Source organism: Solea senegalensis, linkage group LG17 (assembly GCF_019176455.1).
Source record: "Solea senegalensis isolate Sse05_10M linkage group LG17, IFAPA_SoseM_1, whole genome shotgun sequence".
NCBI lineage: Eukaryota > Metazoa > Chordata > Actinopteri > Pleuronectiformes > Soleidae > Solea > Solea senegalensis.
In genome coordinates, this window is record NC_058037.1 from 2,401,631 (window position 1) to 2,417,528 (window position 15,898).

The window sequence follows — 15,898 nt, forward strand, 5'->3', positions numbered from 1 at the left end:
CTAAATCTGAATGAATGTCTATGAAAGAGATGAAAGTCTATTTTCTTCTTGTTATTTGTAGAACAACATCAATATGTATTTGTGTGCTTCTGGACATTTGAGGTTTTGAGTATTTTTTAATATATAATTTAAGCCTGGTTTTCTAAGAAGATACAACTTCAAAAAGTTTTTTGAAAAACCTCAAATCTCAAGTCATGAAAAAAGTTCATGTAGAAGTTGTTTGAAAGGAATAATGTCAAGGTGAACCGAGGAAAAAGTCTGTGGTTGCCAAGTTGCCCATTTTCACTGGCCATCTTTTATAATGTTATCGATGGGACGTCTGTGAAAGTCTTTAAAGAACCGTTTTAAACCTCAGCTGGAAACACTGATGTCAGCAAGAAGCAGGAATGACACAACAAGTTCAAACTTCTCTGCTCTCTAACAAAAGTAGTGTCATAATGGTGGTTTGGTAGGTTGAGTGTTTTTCTCTAGTCTAGTATGGATTTATCACTTCTGTGAGCAATGACATTATGCATCACTGCAAAACATTCACATATGCTTATCACACGTTTGTATTGGACGCAGTATCAGGATTTTCAAATCATATTTCACGCACTATTTCTCATTTGTTGTGAATATAATTGTGTAATATTGCCATGTAATATCATTACCTGCCAAATAAGTATTTATATAATTTTATATTATCAGCTTACTCACTTACTATCTAAGTTTGAGGACGTTTGAAGTCCAGATTTCCTTCTTGAAACTTTAGTTTGTTCCTACTTTCTTCGATTAGGAGTCAAAGGTGATTAATCAGCTTTAATTCCTCCAATATTTAGAAGGGCAGACTAACTGGAGCTGCCAAGAGATAGCAGTCCATTGATTAAAAGCTTCTACGGAAGGACGAAGATGAGTAATTCTTGCACAGGGAGATTTGCAGATTTGAAAAAAATGATGAGTCATTGTGATAACGAACCATTTTTTTGATAAATCAAACGACCTTAACTGAATGCAGAAAGACAAAGTATGCATGGAGCTGCAAAAAATGTCCAGGAATTTAAATTAAAAAGGCTTTTTCACATTTTGTGTTCCCACTAGCCATGCAGCAGGCTTCCACCCAGATTAGGGTCACTCCACATCCGGATTTTTGTGATTTAAATGCAACTGTGTAAAGTTTGCGTTAAATATACTTTTGTTATGATTTGCTGTTTCTGTTTTATCACTGTCTGTCAACGTCGTCTGCTCAGTTTTGTATCAGGGACAGCACAGTGGCAGCGTTCACATATTCAAACCAAAACAGTTCTTTCTTATCATCCCTCAGTCGAGCTGCATTCCCCATTTTTGTGTAGTTGTCTTTCTGACTTGATCGTCACGGTCTTTTATCAAAGTCATTTCCCAGATACTGTACATGCATATGCTGTGCGACACAATGAACCGCTGGAAACGGTGAGAATCCATTTTAAGTGATGGAGCAATCACAAATGTCAACTACGTTAACCCTCAGACTCGCTGTTGCATTCTCCCTCACTTTCACAGTGAATAAAACTCATCAGAAACAGCCACATAATTGGACCTGAAGGAATATTTATTTCTTCATAGTGTCATATGCTTAACTGCTATAAAGAGTCTCACTTTAATCACAACTGGTGCAATAAAAAAGGCTTTAATAGCTTCTTTTTTTTTCAAACGATAGCATCTGAAAACTGTACAATGTTAAAGACGTGCTTACATTTTATCATCATATAAAGGGGCTTTAAAAGACAATGAAACAGTGGAAAAGTGGAAGTAGCTTCTTAACAATATCGATGGGTATTAATAAATACACATACACGATGTGACGTTAATATAAGCACTGTCAAATAATATGGTTGGACAGTAATGCCACACCATTGATTCAAATTACGTTGGACATTCATGTAAAGCTTAGTGATATATTCAGCATTTACTCTTTGTCTAAAGTTTCTATATATTATATTTTTAAACAAAATTATCAGTAACAGATTTTCCAAGAAGATAACCACCACATACAAAGCATCATGGGAGTGAAGCGACTTACAAAAAAAGGCTACACTAGATAGGAATAGTGGATTGATAGAGGGTGAGCGTGCCGAGGTGGATCCAAGTGCAGAAGGAGATGGATCATTGGTGCAAGGGAGGGGTTAAGGTAAGTGCTAGGACAGAAGATGGTCTTGGAAGAGCTGGATCTTCAAGAGCTTCTTCTGGTAGCACTCGGTAGGTCAGTCCACCAGCGTGGAACGACACGCGAAACGAGTCTGCCACACGACAATCCTTTGATGAACGGAGTAGTCGAGGGGTAACATAAAGCCTTCAGGAGAGCATTTAAGTAGGTGGGAGCGGACCCATGAAGCACTTTGTAGGCTAGCATCAGTGATTTGAATTTGGTAACCAGTGGAGCTCAATGAACAGAGGGGTGACATGTGCCCTTTTAGGCTGATGGAAGACCAGACGCGCCGCCGCGTTCTGGACCGTCTGTAGCGGCCTGTTAGCAGGGTGCTGCAGAAGTCGAGGCGGGAGATGACCAAAGCCTGCACTAGGAGCTGGCTATATTATACAAGTACTGTATATTTATATAGCTCATGTGTCATACTGTTATGCCGTCAAGCCTGGACTGGAGCCAGTCACCAGTCGCACCTATCGATGCTGTCATTCTTACCTGACAACAGATCATGGACGGTGACATCATGACCTGCTTATGTGGCTTCTATCTTTTCTTAAATATATCCACCGTGTAACGGGACTCGGTTTTACCACGTTGTTTTAAATAACCCTGGTCACGGACATTTGTCTGACAGACAGGTTGACTGACAGTTGGAATGTTCTGCCTGTGATTGCACTGTCCTCCAAACTCACAGGGACAAACACTGACTGCAGGAAGTGAAGGTGTTCAGTCATAACAACCTCATTGGACTTAACAAGAATTAAATGCATATGAACTTTAGCAAAAACACATGTCTTCCACTAACAGCAGCCATCTTTAGGTTTTACTCTATGTTGGGTCTCTTTGTCTTCAATGTGGTCTTCACTGAGTAGAAAGCTGAGCCTCTTCAACATGGGAACGTCTTGGTTTTTGACAGTTCTTAAGACTTTGCAGTTCTGGAAGCAGGACGAGTTCTAGAACATTCTCTCAGCACTCTATTTCTTGAACTGCATTTTTACCTTTTCTTCTTCCAATAACGTCCAGCAGGCTGTACACTAAGAGGTGCAATGCTACCCTCCACAGTTTGAAGTTCTTCAACACAGATCAAAGTCCCATCACCTTTATTCTTCCCCCAGAGTTCAGTTCTTCTTTATCTTCTTCTACTTCTTCTTTTTCCTCTTCTTCGTCTTCCAATAAGTTGCAGCAGGCTGTACACTAACAGGTGCAATGCTGCCCCCCACAGTTGGAAGTTTCCAATCACATGTTGAAGATCAAAGTTGTACTTCATTCTCATCCTTATTCTGATCTGCAGTTTAAACCCATCTGCCTACTACTGGAGGTAATTCTTGACCTGCTGTGCAGTAATAAACGGGGGTTTCATTCTCTGTGCATGTTAAGCCGTCTTTCCATCATAGTATGGTATGGTTTGGAATGGTAAAGCCTTGGGCCAGGCTTATGTTTCGACTGAGAACAGTACCTGAATGCCATGTCAGTGAGATGCATAGCACGATGAAGTAAAATCAACAAAACTTCGTTTTTTTGGTTTGTCCCGACATGTAATTATCAATTGATGGTTGTAACTTGGTGGTGATCCCTACTAATGGTTGGTAACCTACATGTGACCTAGTGTGGAGCATTTCATTTATCTTGTTCTATTCATTGAAATAAGAAGATTAAATCAAAAGAGGTTTTTCCTTTTTGTTTTGTAAAAACCCCACTGTGATTAATTAGTTAATTTTCCTCTGACGTGTGTCAGAATGATTTTCTTCACTCTACTGCTGCTACATAAATAAGGAATACAGTGACGTAATAGTTATGTTCAGATATTGATAATAAAGTTCTGTGTGAGTGTATCTCCTTACTTTTCTACTGACTCTGCAGCTGATGCTCCTTCCTGGGATCGGAATTAATAATTTAGATTAAAGACATTTATATGAAGCTTCAAACTGTGTTTGAGCTCATTTCTCGGGGTGGAGTGGCTCAGTGGTTAAGACCGGTACCCTGTGTGCAAAAGACATCATGATCGCAAGTTCAACTCCACCCCTGATGCACTCAATTCCCTTGTAAGTCACTTTGGATAAAAGCGTCTGCTAAATGACATGTAATGTAATTTCTCATCCACTTTATACACACACTAATTCTTGTTCAGCATTACTAGTGAGGACACTTGTTGACTTAATGCATTCCACCAATCCCTTACCCTTACCTTAACCTTAACCATCAAATAACTGATAATTAAATAACCCTTTGCCTAAGCCTAGCATAAAGCTAAGTCTAATCCTAAACCCCAATCTTAACCCTCAGAAAGACTAGGCCCTCAACTACTTTATTTTCTCGATTAATCAATAATTTTTTTGATCCATTAAATGTCAAATAATTTTTCTCAATGTCTCCCAAATCAGGAAATGATGATGCTCTAAAATGTCTTGTTTTGTCCACAAACCAAAATGATTCATTTTTAATGATTCATTTGTTATATGGAGCAAAACACCAGTAAATGAAGCTGAAAAAAGTTTATTTAAATTATCAAAAAGAAAAAAGAAAACACACTAAAACCGATGGATCGATTATCAAAATAGTTGGTGATTAAATTAGTAATAGATTCATAATTTATTAATAGATTAGTCGCTGCAGCACTGGCAGCATGTGAATGGGTGAATGTGCTGCACATAAATGTGAGTGAATGACAAAACTGTATATGGACCATTTACCATTACTTTCCCAAAAGGTCTCACTTCCTATGTTCTATTTTACGTATCAATGTCAAAGTCAAACTGAACTTTATTGTCAATACATGCAATTACACACACACACACACACAGATACTTTTTTTAGGACACTGCGTTGAATCCTGAGTGTTATCCCTATCATTAACCATAATCTGTTAATCCCTAACTCTAACTTTAACCTAGCTGCAATTCAAACTGAACATGAGCTTCAGAAATGAGTTTCTGCCTCATTGGGACCAGGTTTTGTCTCCTGACAAGGTCAGTGTTTATGCCAGCGATAACAAACACACACACACACACACACACACACACACAGTGAGCAGCAGCTTTGTGTCCTTATCTGTATCCAGACGTATGAATAATAGATTGGATCCAGGAAGTACAAACAGACTGACCAGCCCACCAGGTAGCGAATGCCACACCACATCCTCTCTCTTTCTCCCCTCCCTCCCTCCCTCTCCCTCTCTCTCTCTCACTACATCTTTTTTTTCCCCTCTTTCTCTGCCTTTTGTGTGAAGTCTGTTTGCTCTCTCTCCTCATTCTTTGTGTCCGGCCGGCTTTTCATTCTCTCTGTTATGCTCTCTCTCTTTTGTGGGTGCTTGTGTTCATCCCCCCTCCCTCCCTCCTCTCCACTCTCCACTCTCCATCCCTCCCTCTCCTCTCCTCTCCTCTCCTCTCTCTTTGTTTCCATCAATTATGATCTATTGGAGAAGTGGCTCAGAGAAGAACCACACCCCGGCGTTTGAGCGTCATCGTTAAAAGGTGTACCGTCAGACCATGAAGGCATCACGTTACAGAGGACAGAACACTTAACCTGGCTACTGCAACAGAAGGAATCCTTTATTTCCCCCCGGTTTTCTTTGATAAATCTCGGTGGAACTAGAGTTGATCCGTCTCTGTGAGCGACTGGATGATGCTGAGCTAAGGCAGAGGGAAGTCAGGAAGGAAGACGAGGCCCAGAGACTGAGCTATGGTTCTGTATGTGACCTCCCAGGATTGCGCTGGGGGTGCGGGGTTTGTGAGGGGACCTGGCAGTGGCGTGGTGGTTGCACTGAGGCCTGGAAGTGGGTCAGACGTGACCCATGAGGGACTTTGGCGCTACGTCTGCTGCCAGAGGAGGCCCATACTGACGCTGCTTTCATGTAGGTGATGGGAACAGGGGCTGTTTGGCTGCTCGTGCATGTATTTGGGAAATTGTATTATAATTATAATAGTTGTCAGCTACATAGTTGGGTTTTGGCTGCGGTGAAATTTCGACTTATTGTATTGAAAGAGAGGCTTTTACGTGACTTTCTCCGCTTGTTCCCACATTATTTACATGTGAGCTCATATCAGTGTTTTCGACCACAGAGTGAAGTCAGGATCTGCTAATATTTCCTCATTCTGCTTTTGACTGTGAATGCCAGAAAAGCTTTACTTTATACTTTGTGTTTACGCAGCCTCTCTCTCTCTCTTCTGTTCTTTCCTGTCCTTCACAGTAATGTGTCAGATAGTGGTTTTTGGTTTCTGTATTCTTTTATTTATTCATTTGAATGCATTTCAGAGGTTTTACATATAATATTGAGGCTTAAATGTAAGAATTTAATGCTCTGATTGTGTCTTACAGAGGTTATTCACATTTGCAGTCCATTTGCAGAATGGAACGAGACAAATACAGCACGTAATACTTATTCATGCAGCAAACTATACTCAAAAGAATCAAATTACATAAAACCAACTCATTAGGACTTGTGTAGCGAGCGGTCAACTCGACAAAAATCATTTCAAAATGTGAAATGCAGAGTAATATTGGCTGAATTGAAATACGATGTCAACGTTTATTAAATGGATGTATAACGTGGGTAAACATAAGCGATAATAAGTAGAATCTGATAAGTGGTTGACCTTGTGTTTCTGCTTAAAACTCTGGGTTTACTATTTACGACAGTGAACGCAACACACAGACTATGCAAGCCATTCATGGTGGATGTTGAGCCTCTTCCTCTGCAAGAACTCAAAATAAACCACGATACTTGGAGTATGTAAATAATTATTAACACTATCAAGTGTCCAAAGTGCAGAGCTGAGACTAATGCTGTGTATAAAAGTGCTGCTCGTGATTATTTTCAGTATCGATTCATCTATTGACTCTTATATTTGGACAATAAAATGTCAATCTCTGTTTCCCAAACCTTGAAACGATGACGTCCTCAAAGATATTCAGTTGATTCTGATAGAGCAAAGAAACCATTCACACCTCGAGTTTGCAGTATGCATCGACAGGCCTGTGTCAATTAAACCTGCTTTTAAGACAGAAAAGCCATTTTTCATGAATACATGATCAGTTGTGATTATTTTTTAATTACTGCACATGAAAAGACACAATGACCAAGATAAAAGAAAATATTATCATGCAGTGAGAAGCTTTATTGGAAGCTTCCACCGTAATAAAAACACCCTTTTAAATAGAAATATACAGGAAAGCTGCACATTATTCTGTGCTCTCTGCAGTTTTATGCATGTGCAGTGTTTTTATACATAACCTGTCATGTTTTTCTAAGCTCATTGTGACAGAATGACATCTAATATGGATGCTAAAATGTAATACACCTGTTTCAGAAAGAGGCAGCTTTGAGAGTTGTATTGTTCAATTTTAGAAATGGATTTAGATGCTACACAATCCAGTTTCTCGTTGTTAGGTTACAGTAAGACAGATCCTGGTCCAGTGTGAGAACAAGACTGAAATGAACACCCCGCCTGATGATCAGATCATAAGACTTGCCTCCTGCAGCTGTCGGGGCTGTGACCCCCGCGAGGCTGCTGTCTGTGTTCTGTCATTAGCACATGAGCTCCATTATAATAGACGGCAACAAGATTACAGCCCACAGGCAGCTGAGGAGGATGGAGACGACCATGTCAGCAATTACACTCACAGATATTCACCGCGGCTCATGCTGGGGGAAAAGGAAACAAGCGAGCGCAAATGAGGGTCAGAGCGATTATGAGCGTCTTTAATTGGCGTTCACATATAATTCCATAAGTTTATGTGCATGAGAAATGTGGGTTTATGCAGAGAGACTTTATTGGATAGAAATTGAGAATAAATAATGTGAGATGCTACCCAAACTGAACATTTGACTGTCTTTACATGTCAATCTGATTGGACAGTGATCAACTAACCACAAAGCAGTGTAGCATTTTAGCAGTTATAACTAGAGCTGAAACCATGAATCGATTATTCATCGATTACTAAATGAATCGACAACTATTTTGATAATCGAATAATCGGTTTGAAGCTTTTTTTCATCATTAAAACAAGATTTCAACAATATTTTCTTCATTTCTTTGCTCTGGATAACAAAGAAATCATTAAAAGTCAATCATTTTGATTTGTGGACAAAACAAGACCAGGTTTGATGAACACCGATCAACATTCTTTAAGGTTTTCTGATATTCTGAACACCAAACGATTAATCGAGAAGATAATCGATAATCGATTATGACAACAATCGTTAGTTGCAGCTCTAGTTATAACGTCTTCATTGTGCAGTGTTTTTAAACTGTTATGTCAAAATATGATGTGATATTATGTGATTTGCTATTTTCACTGCAAACCGCATGTCCGATATCAGTGTGATACAGACGAAGCTGTTTGCTGATGCATTTACCACCGACAGCCATTTCAAGGCCATAATTCTCCAACGGTGTCACAAATATTCTTCTCCCATAAAGAAAAAAAATAAGCCGCCCACAACATGACTCAGCTAAAATGCTGTAGCTGATTTATCTGATGTTGGGATTGTATTGGATTTTACATTTGCATCTTTCTGATATCCGATCCAGTGATTTCAACCAGTATTGGACCGATACTGACACTAAATATCATCATGTCAGCTCATCCTGAGATGATCAAAGCAGCGCACAAGTAATGCAAACCTTGTTGAAGGGAAAATAATTTACACATCCCAGAAACAGGATCCCAGTAGGGATTCATGACATTATTGGCACAATATCAGTATCGGATATCACACTTAAGATCCCCTGATTTGACTAATGACTAAAACAGTTGAACAGGCTACTATTATTTATTTTGAACAATGAAGGAAATGTATTTCTACATCTGCTGTGACATATTATGAAATAATTAATAATAATGTCAATTTAACCACTTAAGAGACTAAATGACCTCTGCAATAGGGCGCAGGGAAAATGTATGTCTATCGATATTGGTTATCAGCCCAATCACAGTCCAATATCGTACATCCTTAAAACCACCGCCAGGCGTCAATTGCTATTCAGAGCAGTGTTAGTAGCAAAAGAGTCCAAACAGCCTTCAAATCTGGTGCTGGATTGATTGATTTTGGACTCTAAATTTGTGATTTCGAAGGCTTTCCCAAGGCTTCATGTGACCCTGTGCCCCAGCACCTCACTCAGTGAATGTAAACTGTTTACACGCGACATAATGCATTCCATACCTGCCTTACCATAACCATGACCTTTCAAAATAAATGTCTAATCCCTCGATACCGTGACTGAAAACCTAAATCCAGCTCCAAAAACTAGTCTTATCCCTCGAAAAGTCCTATCTTAATGATGTTTTTGGGCTAAAAATGTGTCCGCACAACCAGAAACGCACATAAACACACCATTGATCCACAGTTGCCCCATGAGGCTGTTTTCCTCAACGAGAGAAGTTACATAAATATCAGTGAGAAACACTAATAATAGAGTTATACAGTTTACAGTAGGTAATGTCGTACGGATCAATAAGAAACATTTATTGCCTTGTGACTGCTTGGCTTGCTAACTCATTGGCGGCTGGTGCTGAGTCATCATGGACCGGCTTCCAGTAAATCTTCTAATGCTTGGAGTTTAGTCATCGTGGTCAAAGGTCACACTGAAGGAAGACACGGGGCTTCTTTTATTCTTCAGAACTCTCGGTTCCCGTCCATCATCAGTTCACATGTTCACGTTTAGGTCTGTCTACATTCTTTGTCCTTGCAGCACAGATGAGTTTGGTTACTTTAAAGTTTCCGCTGATGATGTCACTGCTCTTTGAGGTCCTATGGGTTTTTAAAATCTTAGATGTAAGAATATTTTTTCCACCATTTACCGCTACAATGCACATGTTTGATTTTATTGGTCCATCTTGCTGGTGTTTGTTTCCACACCTTGGTGGTGATGAGTCTGTTATTGACTCGAGCTCCAGTCCTGCACCATCTAAAGCAGAACTTTGAATGTCTGGTCGCTTTGGGAGCACATATTGTCACGTTTTATCCTCACAACCTTCCCCTCTCCTGGCCTTGTGCATTTGTTTTCAACGGAGCCGTGGAGCCACGATCATGCTGGTCGGCATCCATTTGAAAAATCCCAGGACCAACACTCGTGTGTCCTCCTTTCTCACTTCGTCCAACAATTGTTTTCTCTGCCTCGATCTTATATCTGGCACTTTGCTCGGCGTGTTTGAGTGTTGTGCCGTGAAGAATTTGTGTCTCTCGAGACCCAGGACTTTGCAAGACCTTCTAATTCTAAAGGGTTTTTCCACTTACAGACAGTAGGAGGAGTGGAGACATTTAACCACCACAAAGACTCCAAAGCTGTTAAATTAGGGTAAAATGTTTAACTAAATATCAGAAAACATCAATAAAGTTCACAAGAAAAAAGCAGAAAACTAAAAGACAACGTCTTCAAGTCCGCGTCTAACCTTTTCGTGCGTGTCGTACTTTGACGGGAAATTGTGAGTTTGTAACAGCACAGCTTTATGTCAGTGTCAGATTTAATGGAGCCTTTTAAAGTCATGACGAGAAGTTGCTGATGCTGCCACTTTAATGTCTAAAAGCATCTGTGTGTGTGTGTCTGTGTGTGTGTTTGTGTATTGTCCTCCAGGCCCCACATTGCCGAGACAAAGCCCACAAGTTCAGAATGGCCCCACACCAGAAGAGCTGGACCTGCAGAGAAGGTAAGACACACACACACAGTCTGGTTTTCATCACTTCAGAGGACACTTCATTCATTTCCTGGAGACCTGACCCTCACCTTAACCTCAGCCCAACTTGCCTTTTGGCCTCATAGTGTGAGTGTGTAAACAGATGTATGTCCCCACAACATATGTAATACCTGCACACACACACACACACTTAGGGCTGCAACAGTCAATTGATCATTAATTGATCACGCCAGCTATTTTGATAATCGATTAATCAGTGTGTTTCTTCTCATAATTAAAATGAGTTCCGTTTTACACAATTTAAGAACAGTCGTTTCATCGTTTAAGTTATGAAGCGATTCTTCGTTATTAAGTGATTTCATCTTCTTAAATGTGGATTTGTTCTGGTTTCTTTGCTCCTCCAGCACAGAAATCAGAATATGGAGTGTATATCTGATATTGAGGATGTTGCACAGTCATTCGCAGCTTTTTCTGCCTTTTTTTGAACAAACAGTGACAATAATCCTCAGTTGCAGCATCACTGCCTTTTTCATTTTTGTACAGTATTCTTTTGAACAACCTTTTCACTGAATCATAAACACACGCGGTCAAATGATTCAACACTCAGAGTTGTTTTACTTTTCCATATATGGGCAGTATTTTCCTCAGGTAATAAAGATTCAGTGGAGTAATAGCGCACGCACATGAAAACTAGACTACACAAAACTGTATTAACACAAAGCAGCTGTTGGACAAAGTTCAGGATGAAAATCAAGTGTCTCAAGCTTTAAAAAGACTGAATATTACATGAAATATTGCTTTTTTTAAAATCACATTCTAACGTGACGACTAACTGAAGGTCCTGGATCAGGACGAAAGATAGTTTTGTCCACTTAAACAATCAATAGGTTGGAGTCAGGAGTGGCCGTCAGTCGACACACACACACACACACACACACACACACACACACACACACGTCTTGTCTTGTTCTTCTCTCACGTCAAGGCTTGATGGTAGAAATAGCTGCTGAAGGACATCACTGCAGCTGAGTCACAGGCTGGAGCAGCACATAGTTCCTGCATTAGCAAACAACAGCATACACAATGAGGTAGAACAACATCTAAAGGAGGGAGGGAGGGAGGGAGGGAGGGAGGGAGGGGGTGTGGCTTTAATCACACACTCACATGCAAACATGGGAACATGGACTATTGGCTTCCAATATCTGGTGCATAGTGATGACTTCAGAGTAGAACTGCCAGGATTTGTCGATTAATCAGCTGTTAGTTAGTTAGTTAGTCAGTTAGTTAGTTAGTTAGTATTTTCAGTACAAGGTTCTTATTGTTCGCAGTACAGCACAAGAACACGTCTGCCTTTAAACGCGAGCGTTTGCATCACCGTCCTGGATTAAACCGCTGTTCGTCATCCTTGTATTTCTCCTCCTTTTAAACTGATTCATGCTTTTAGTCTGCTTTAATTCATTATTTAACCCGTGAGATTGAAACACACTTGCATTTTTAAACTCTGAAAACAACGTCTTTACTGTATTTGGAAGTATTTTAAAGAAGAGTTCATTTGTGTGGTCTCTATATCCTGCGTTATCTCTGCACAGTAACTCAAATATGGTAAAAGTAATGAACAATATAATGTCAAGGTCAAGGTCAAGGTCACAATATAATGTGTATAGTGCCGTCTGATTGAAAACATGCCTTGTTTTCCCCAGGACAGCAAAAATATTCTTTATACATTTTATTTTTTAGCTTTTCAGTTTCTTAAATATGAATATTTTTTTGCTTTCTTTGCTCTGTATTACATTAAAAACATTAAAATAAACATCATTTTATGGCTGCCACAGAGGCATATAAGTTGCTGCCACACAGAGACACATGGACTTTTTTAACAGAATGACTCAGCACTTTATATTCTCTCTCTTTCACACACACACAGACACACACACACACAGACATATACATGTAGCTTGAGTATCAGTATGAATGATTTAGTAACTAGTTCAGATAAAGCACGTTTGTGGCACACCGCACATATCATGTTCTGAAAGAAGTCTGTCTGGATCAATAACGTGTGTGTGTGCGTGCGTGTGTGTGTGTGTTAACAAAACCCAAAACAAAGCCTCAGAAGAACATAATGGATACAGATGCTTCCATACATGGCAGACGCTCCCACAAAGTGATCTCAATAAGAAAACCATGTGATTCATGTAATAGAATCCAGGTCCTCGCTGTGACGTGTGTGAGACACACACACACACACACACACACACACACACAGTGTGTTGCTCTCCTGACGCCGTTGTTTTAAAACACAAAGTATGAGAGCATGTTTTGGAAAATGGCTGTTTATTCGATTTTGTCAATATTTCTGCAGTGAGTTGAAAACTGAGAATATTTCACATTATTTTTGTCGTTACACAACTTCATCGCTCACATTAGGTTTAAAATGTGTTGACAGTGTTTTCCTAAATTAGAGTTTGGTGACACTGAATAACAGACTTGAGTTGATGTCAGTTTTCAGGCTGAATAAACTTTATTATTATTATTAGTAATAGTAGTTGTTGTTGTAATTTTGTTATCATCAGAATTATTCTTTGAAAATGAGCTTTAACCACAGATTTGCTGTTGACCTGAACTTGAGGTGATTACCCTCAATGATTCTCCAGTTTTTATTGTGTAAATCCCCACACCCTCACAGCAGAGCAGCAAACAAAGGCTTCAGGTTTATGATGACATCTTTTCCAGGATCCTTTTGTTGTTTGGCATAAATGAACGCCTGTTCTTCTTGCATTGTCTTACTTGTGTGTTGATGTCGCTTTTTCCATGCCACACCATGATTTTCCTGCTTTCCTTATCGTATTTTATCATCATAAGATGAAGAAGATTCTCTCACCTTGGTCTCTTAGAAGCTGTGAGTTGATATTTACTACTTAACTACATCTACTCATGTTTTATTAAATATAATTAGAGCTGGGCATAGATTAATTTTTTTAATCTAGATTAATCTCACTGCAATCTTGGAGTTAATCTAGATTAATCTAGATTAAAATGGCTCATTTGAATTCTTCTTCTGCTAAGTGGCGCTCCTCTGTTTTCATCACACCTAACATTAGGAGTAGGACAGAAAAAGTATATCAGAGTAAGATTGCTAGTAGTAGTAGGCAACTATCAGCAACTAATCAGCAAAACGTTGATAACGTTAGCTAAAGCTATACCGCGTGAAGTTAGTTTCAGGTTGGATATTCATTCAGACAGTTGTCGGACGCGACGGTTGGATATCCAACCTGAAACCATTTTCACCGTGGTAAATTACATAGACCGTTATAAAACAAAAAATGACAATAAATTACATAACGTAACGTTACCTACATCCGCGCTCAGCCAGGTCAGAGCCTTCTGGGCCAGGTATACATCCGCGCTAACATATCAAAGTGAAATTCATAGCTTGCTCACTATGTGGACCCAGGTCCCAGACCCAACTTTGAGAATAGATTAACGGCGATAATTTTCTTATCGCGCGATAAGAGTCTCGCGTTAACGCAGCACGTTAACGCCGTTAATGGCCCAGCACTAAATATAATAAAAAGAAAATATTGGCAGATTAAAAACAAATCGTTAAAAAAAGCAGGTGTTATACTTGTTATAATGATAAAAAGGGAATAAGGAGTGATGATGATGTGTGTGTTTAGCTCCACCCTGTAGGAGCCGGACCACTGATATTATTATTGTTATTGTTATTATTATTATTATTGTTGGTGCCACAATGGAAGATCGGTTATCTTGGCAGCGTGCGGACGTTGGAAACACAAATAATTGTGTGATTTACCAAACTGAACTGAAGTGTACATGTGAGCTCTCTTCATCCACACACACACATGCTTACATCAGTCATGAAACATTGAGAAGCTCATGCACAGTGACTCTCTTCTTCCTCGGGCGCGAGATCACCTCTGTGATCGGCGACAGAAGAATACAAATCCTTCTCAAACACGGCGTGTTCACGCTGTCATCTCAGATGACGTGTGGTCTCTGTTGCCTCTGTTTCCATTTTCCCTTCTTTTGATCTTTTACTCTCACAGACATAAATAGCGAAGCGTTCCTCAGGTGTGACTCAGCGCTTCTTGTAATTCTCTTTGAGGTGAACTGGGATCTGCCAGGAAATTTGGAGAATGTGTAGTTCTCCGAGAATTCAGATTGTCACAAGTCTGGCAAGGCTTCCACCTCTTTCTTTCCCCCCTCTCTCTCTCTCCTTCCCTTCCCTCGTTTTCACAATTTCTTTCCTTTTACACTTTCTTCCTGCCCCCCCTGAGCTTTTCCCACTTTTCACCCTTTTGTTTCTGCCCGACTGACTTCACTCTTTTGCCCCGTTCTCCTCTTCCTGTCCTCCCTGTTGGTTGCTCCATATTTAGACAGGCAGAGTGGATCAGTGACTGAGACCAGTATCACACCACTGGGAGAGAGAGAGAGAACAAAAAGGATGTAATGAAAGAGGAGATGTGGAGTGAGGCGAGTCGTGTCGAAACACTCAAAGCTTCTGTTTCTTTAAAAGAGAAAATGCCTCATTTCCTTTATTTGTGCATGTATAAATATGCAGATTGACCCCACATGACTTTTTATCACTGTTAATTGTGGCTCGGGGTTAAAGTGGGTGACTGGTGTCAAATTTAGACTAATTCTTCACGTTTTAGCCTCATTATCTCTTGGTTATTACATTCAACACAGTGTTATGTAATGATATAATTCATATTTCCTCAGTTTATTCTCTCTCTGTTATGTAATGTTATTTATAACTCTACACACACACACACAGTGATGAACCTCAGCGAGCGTTATCAGTGGTTTACCTGGTCACTTATGAGTCACTGCTGCTGCCTTTACTGGTTTACTCGCTGGTTGAGATGACCTTGACTTAACAATGTATCTTAGCTCATTGCAGAAAAGCTCCGATACTTTTATTGGAAATTTGTAGAGGAGAAGAAGAACAGAGAGAAGTGCAGACCCCTGCTGTGAGGCTGCAGATACCACTGATAGAGAAAGAGGGAGACAGAGAGCAGGTCAGAATGTCACCAGCTAAGTTTACATGGACACGAGTCTTTAGAACGGAATAATTATGTCACG

General features: G+C 39.8%; 1 protein-coding gene across 1 annotated transcript in view; it reads left to right on the plus strand.

Annotated features, from left to right (window-relative positions):
* The window catches only part of enah (ENAH actin regulator), an 89,666-nt gene that overhangs the window by 38,362 nt on the left and 35,406 nt on the right, over positions 1-15,898 (plus strand). The window contains 1 exon segment of the mRNA XM_044049262.1: positions 10,732-10,804. Coding sequence (XP_043905197.1) covers positions 10,732-10,804 — 73 coding nt within the window.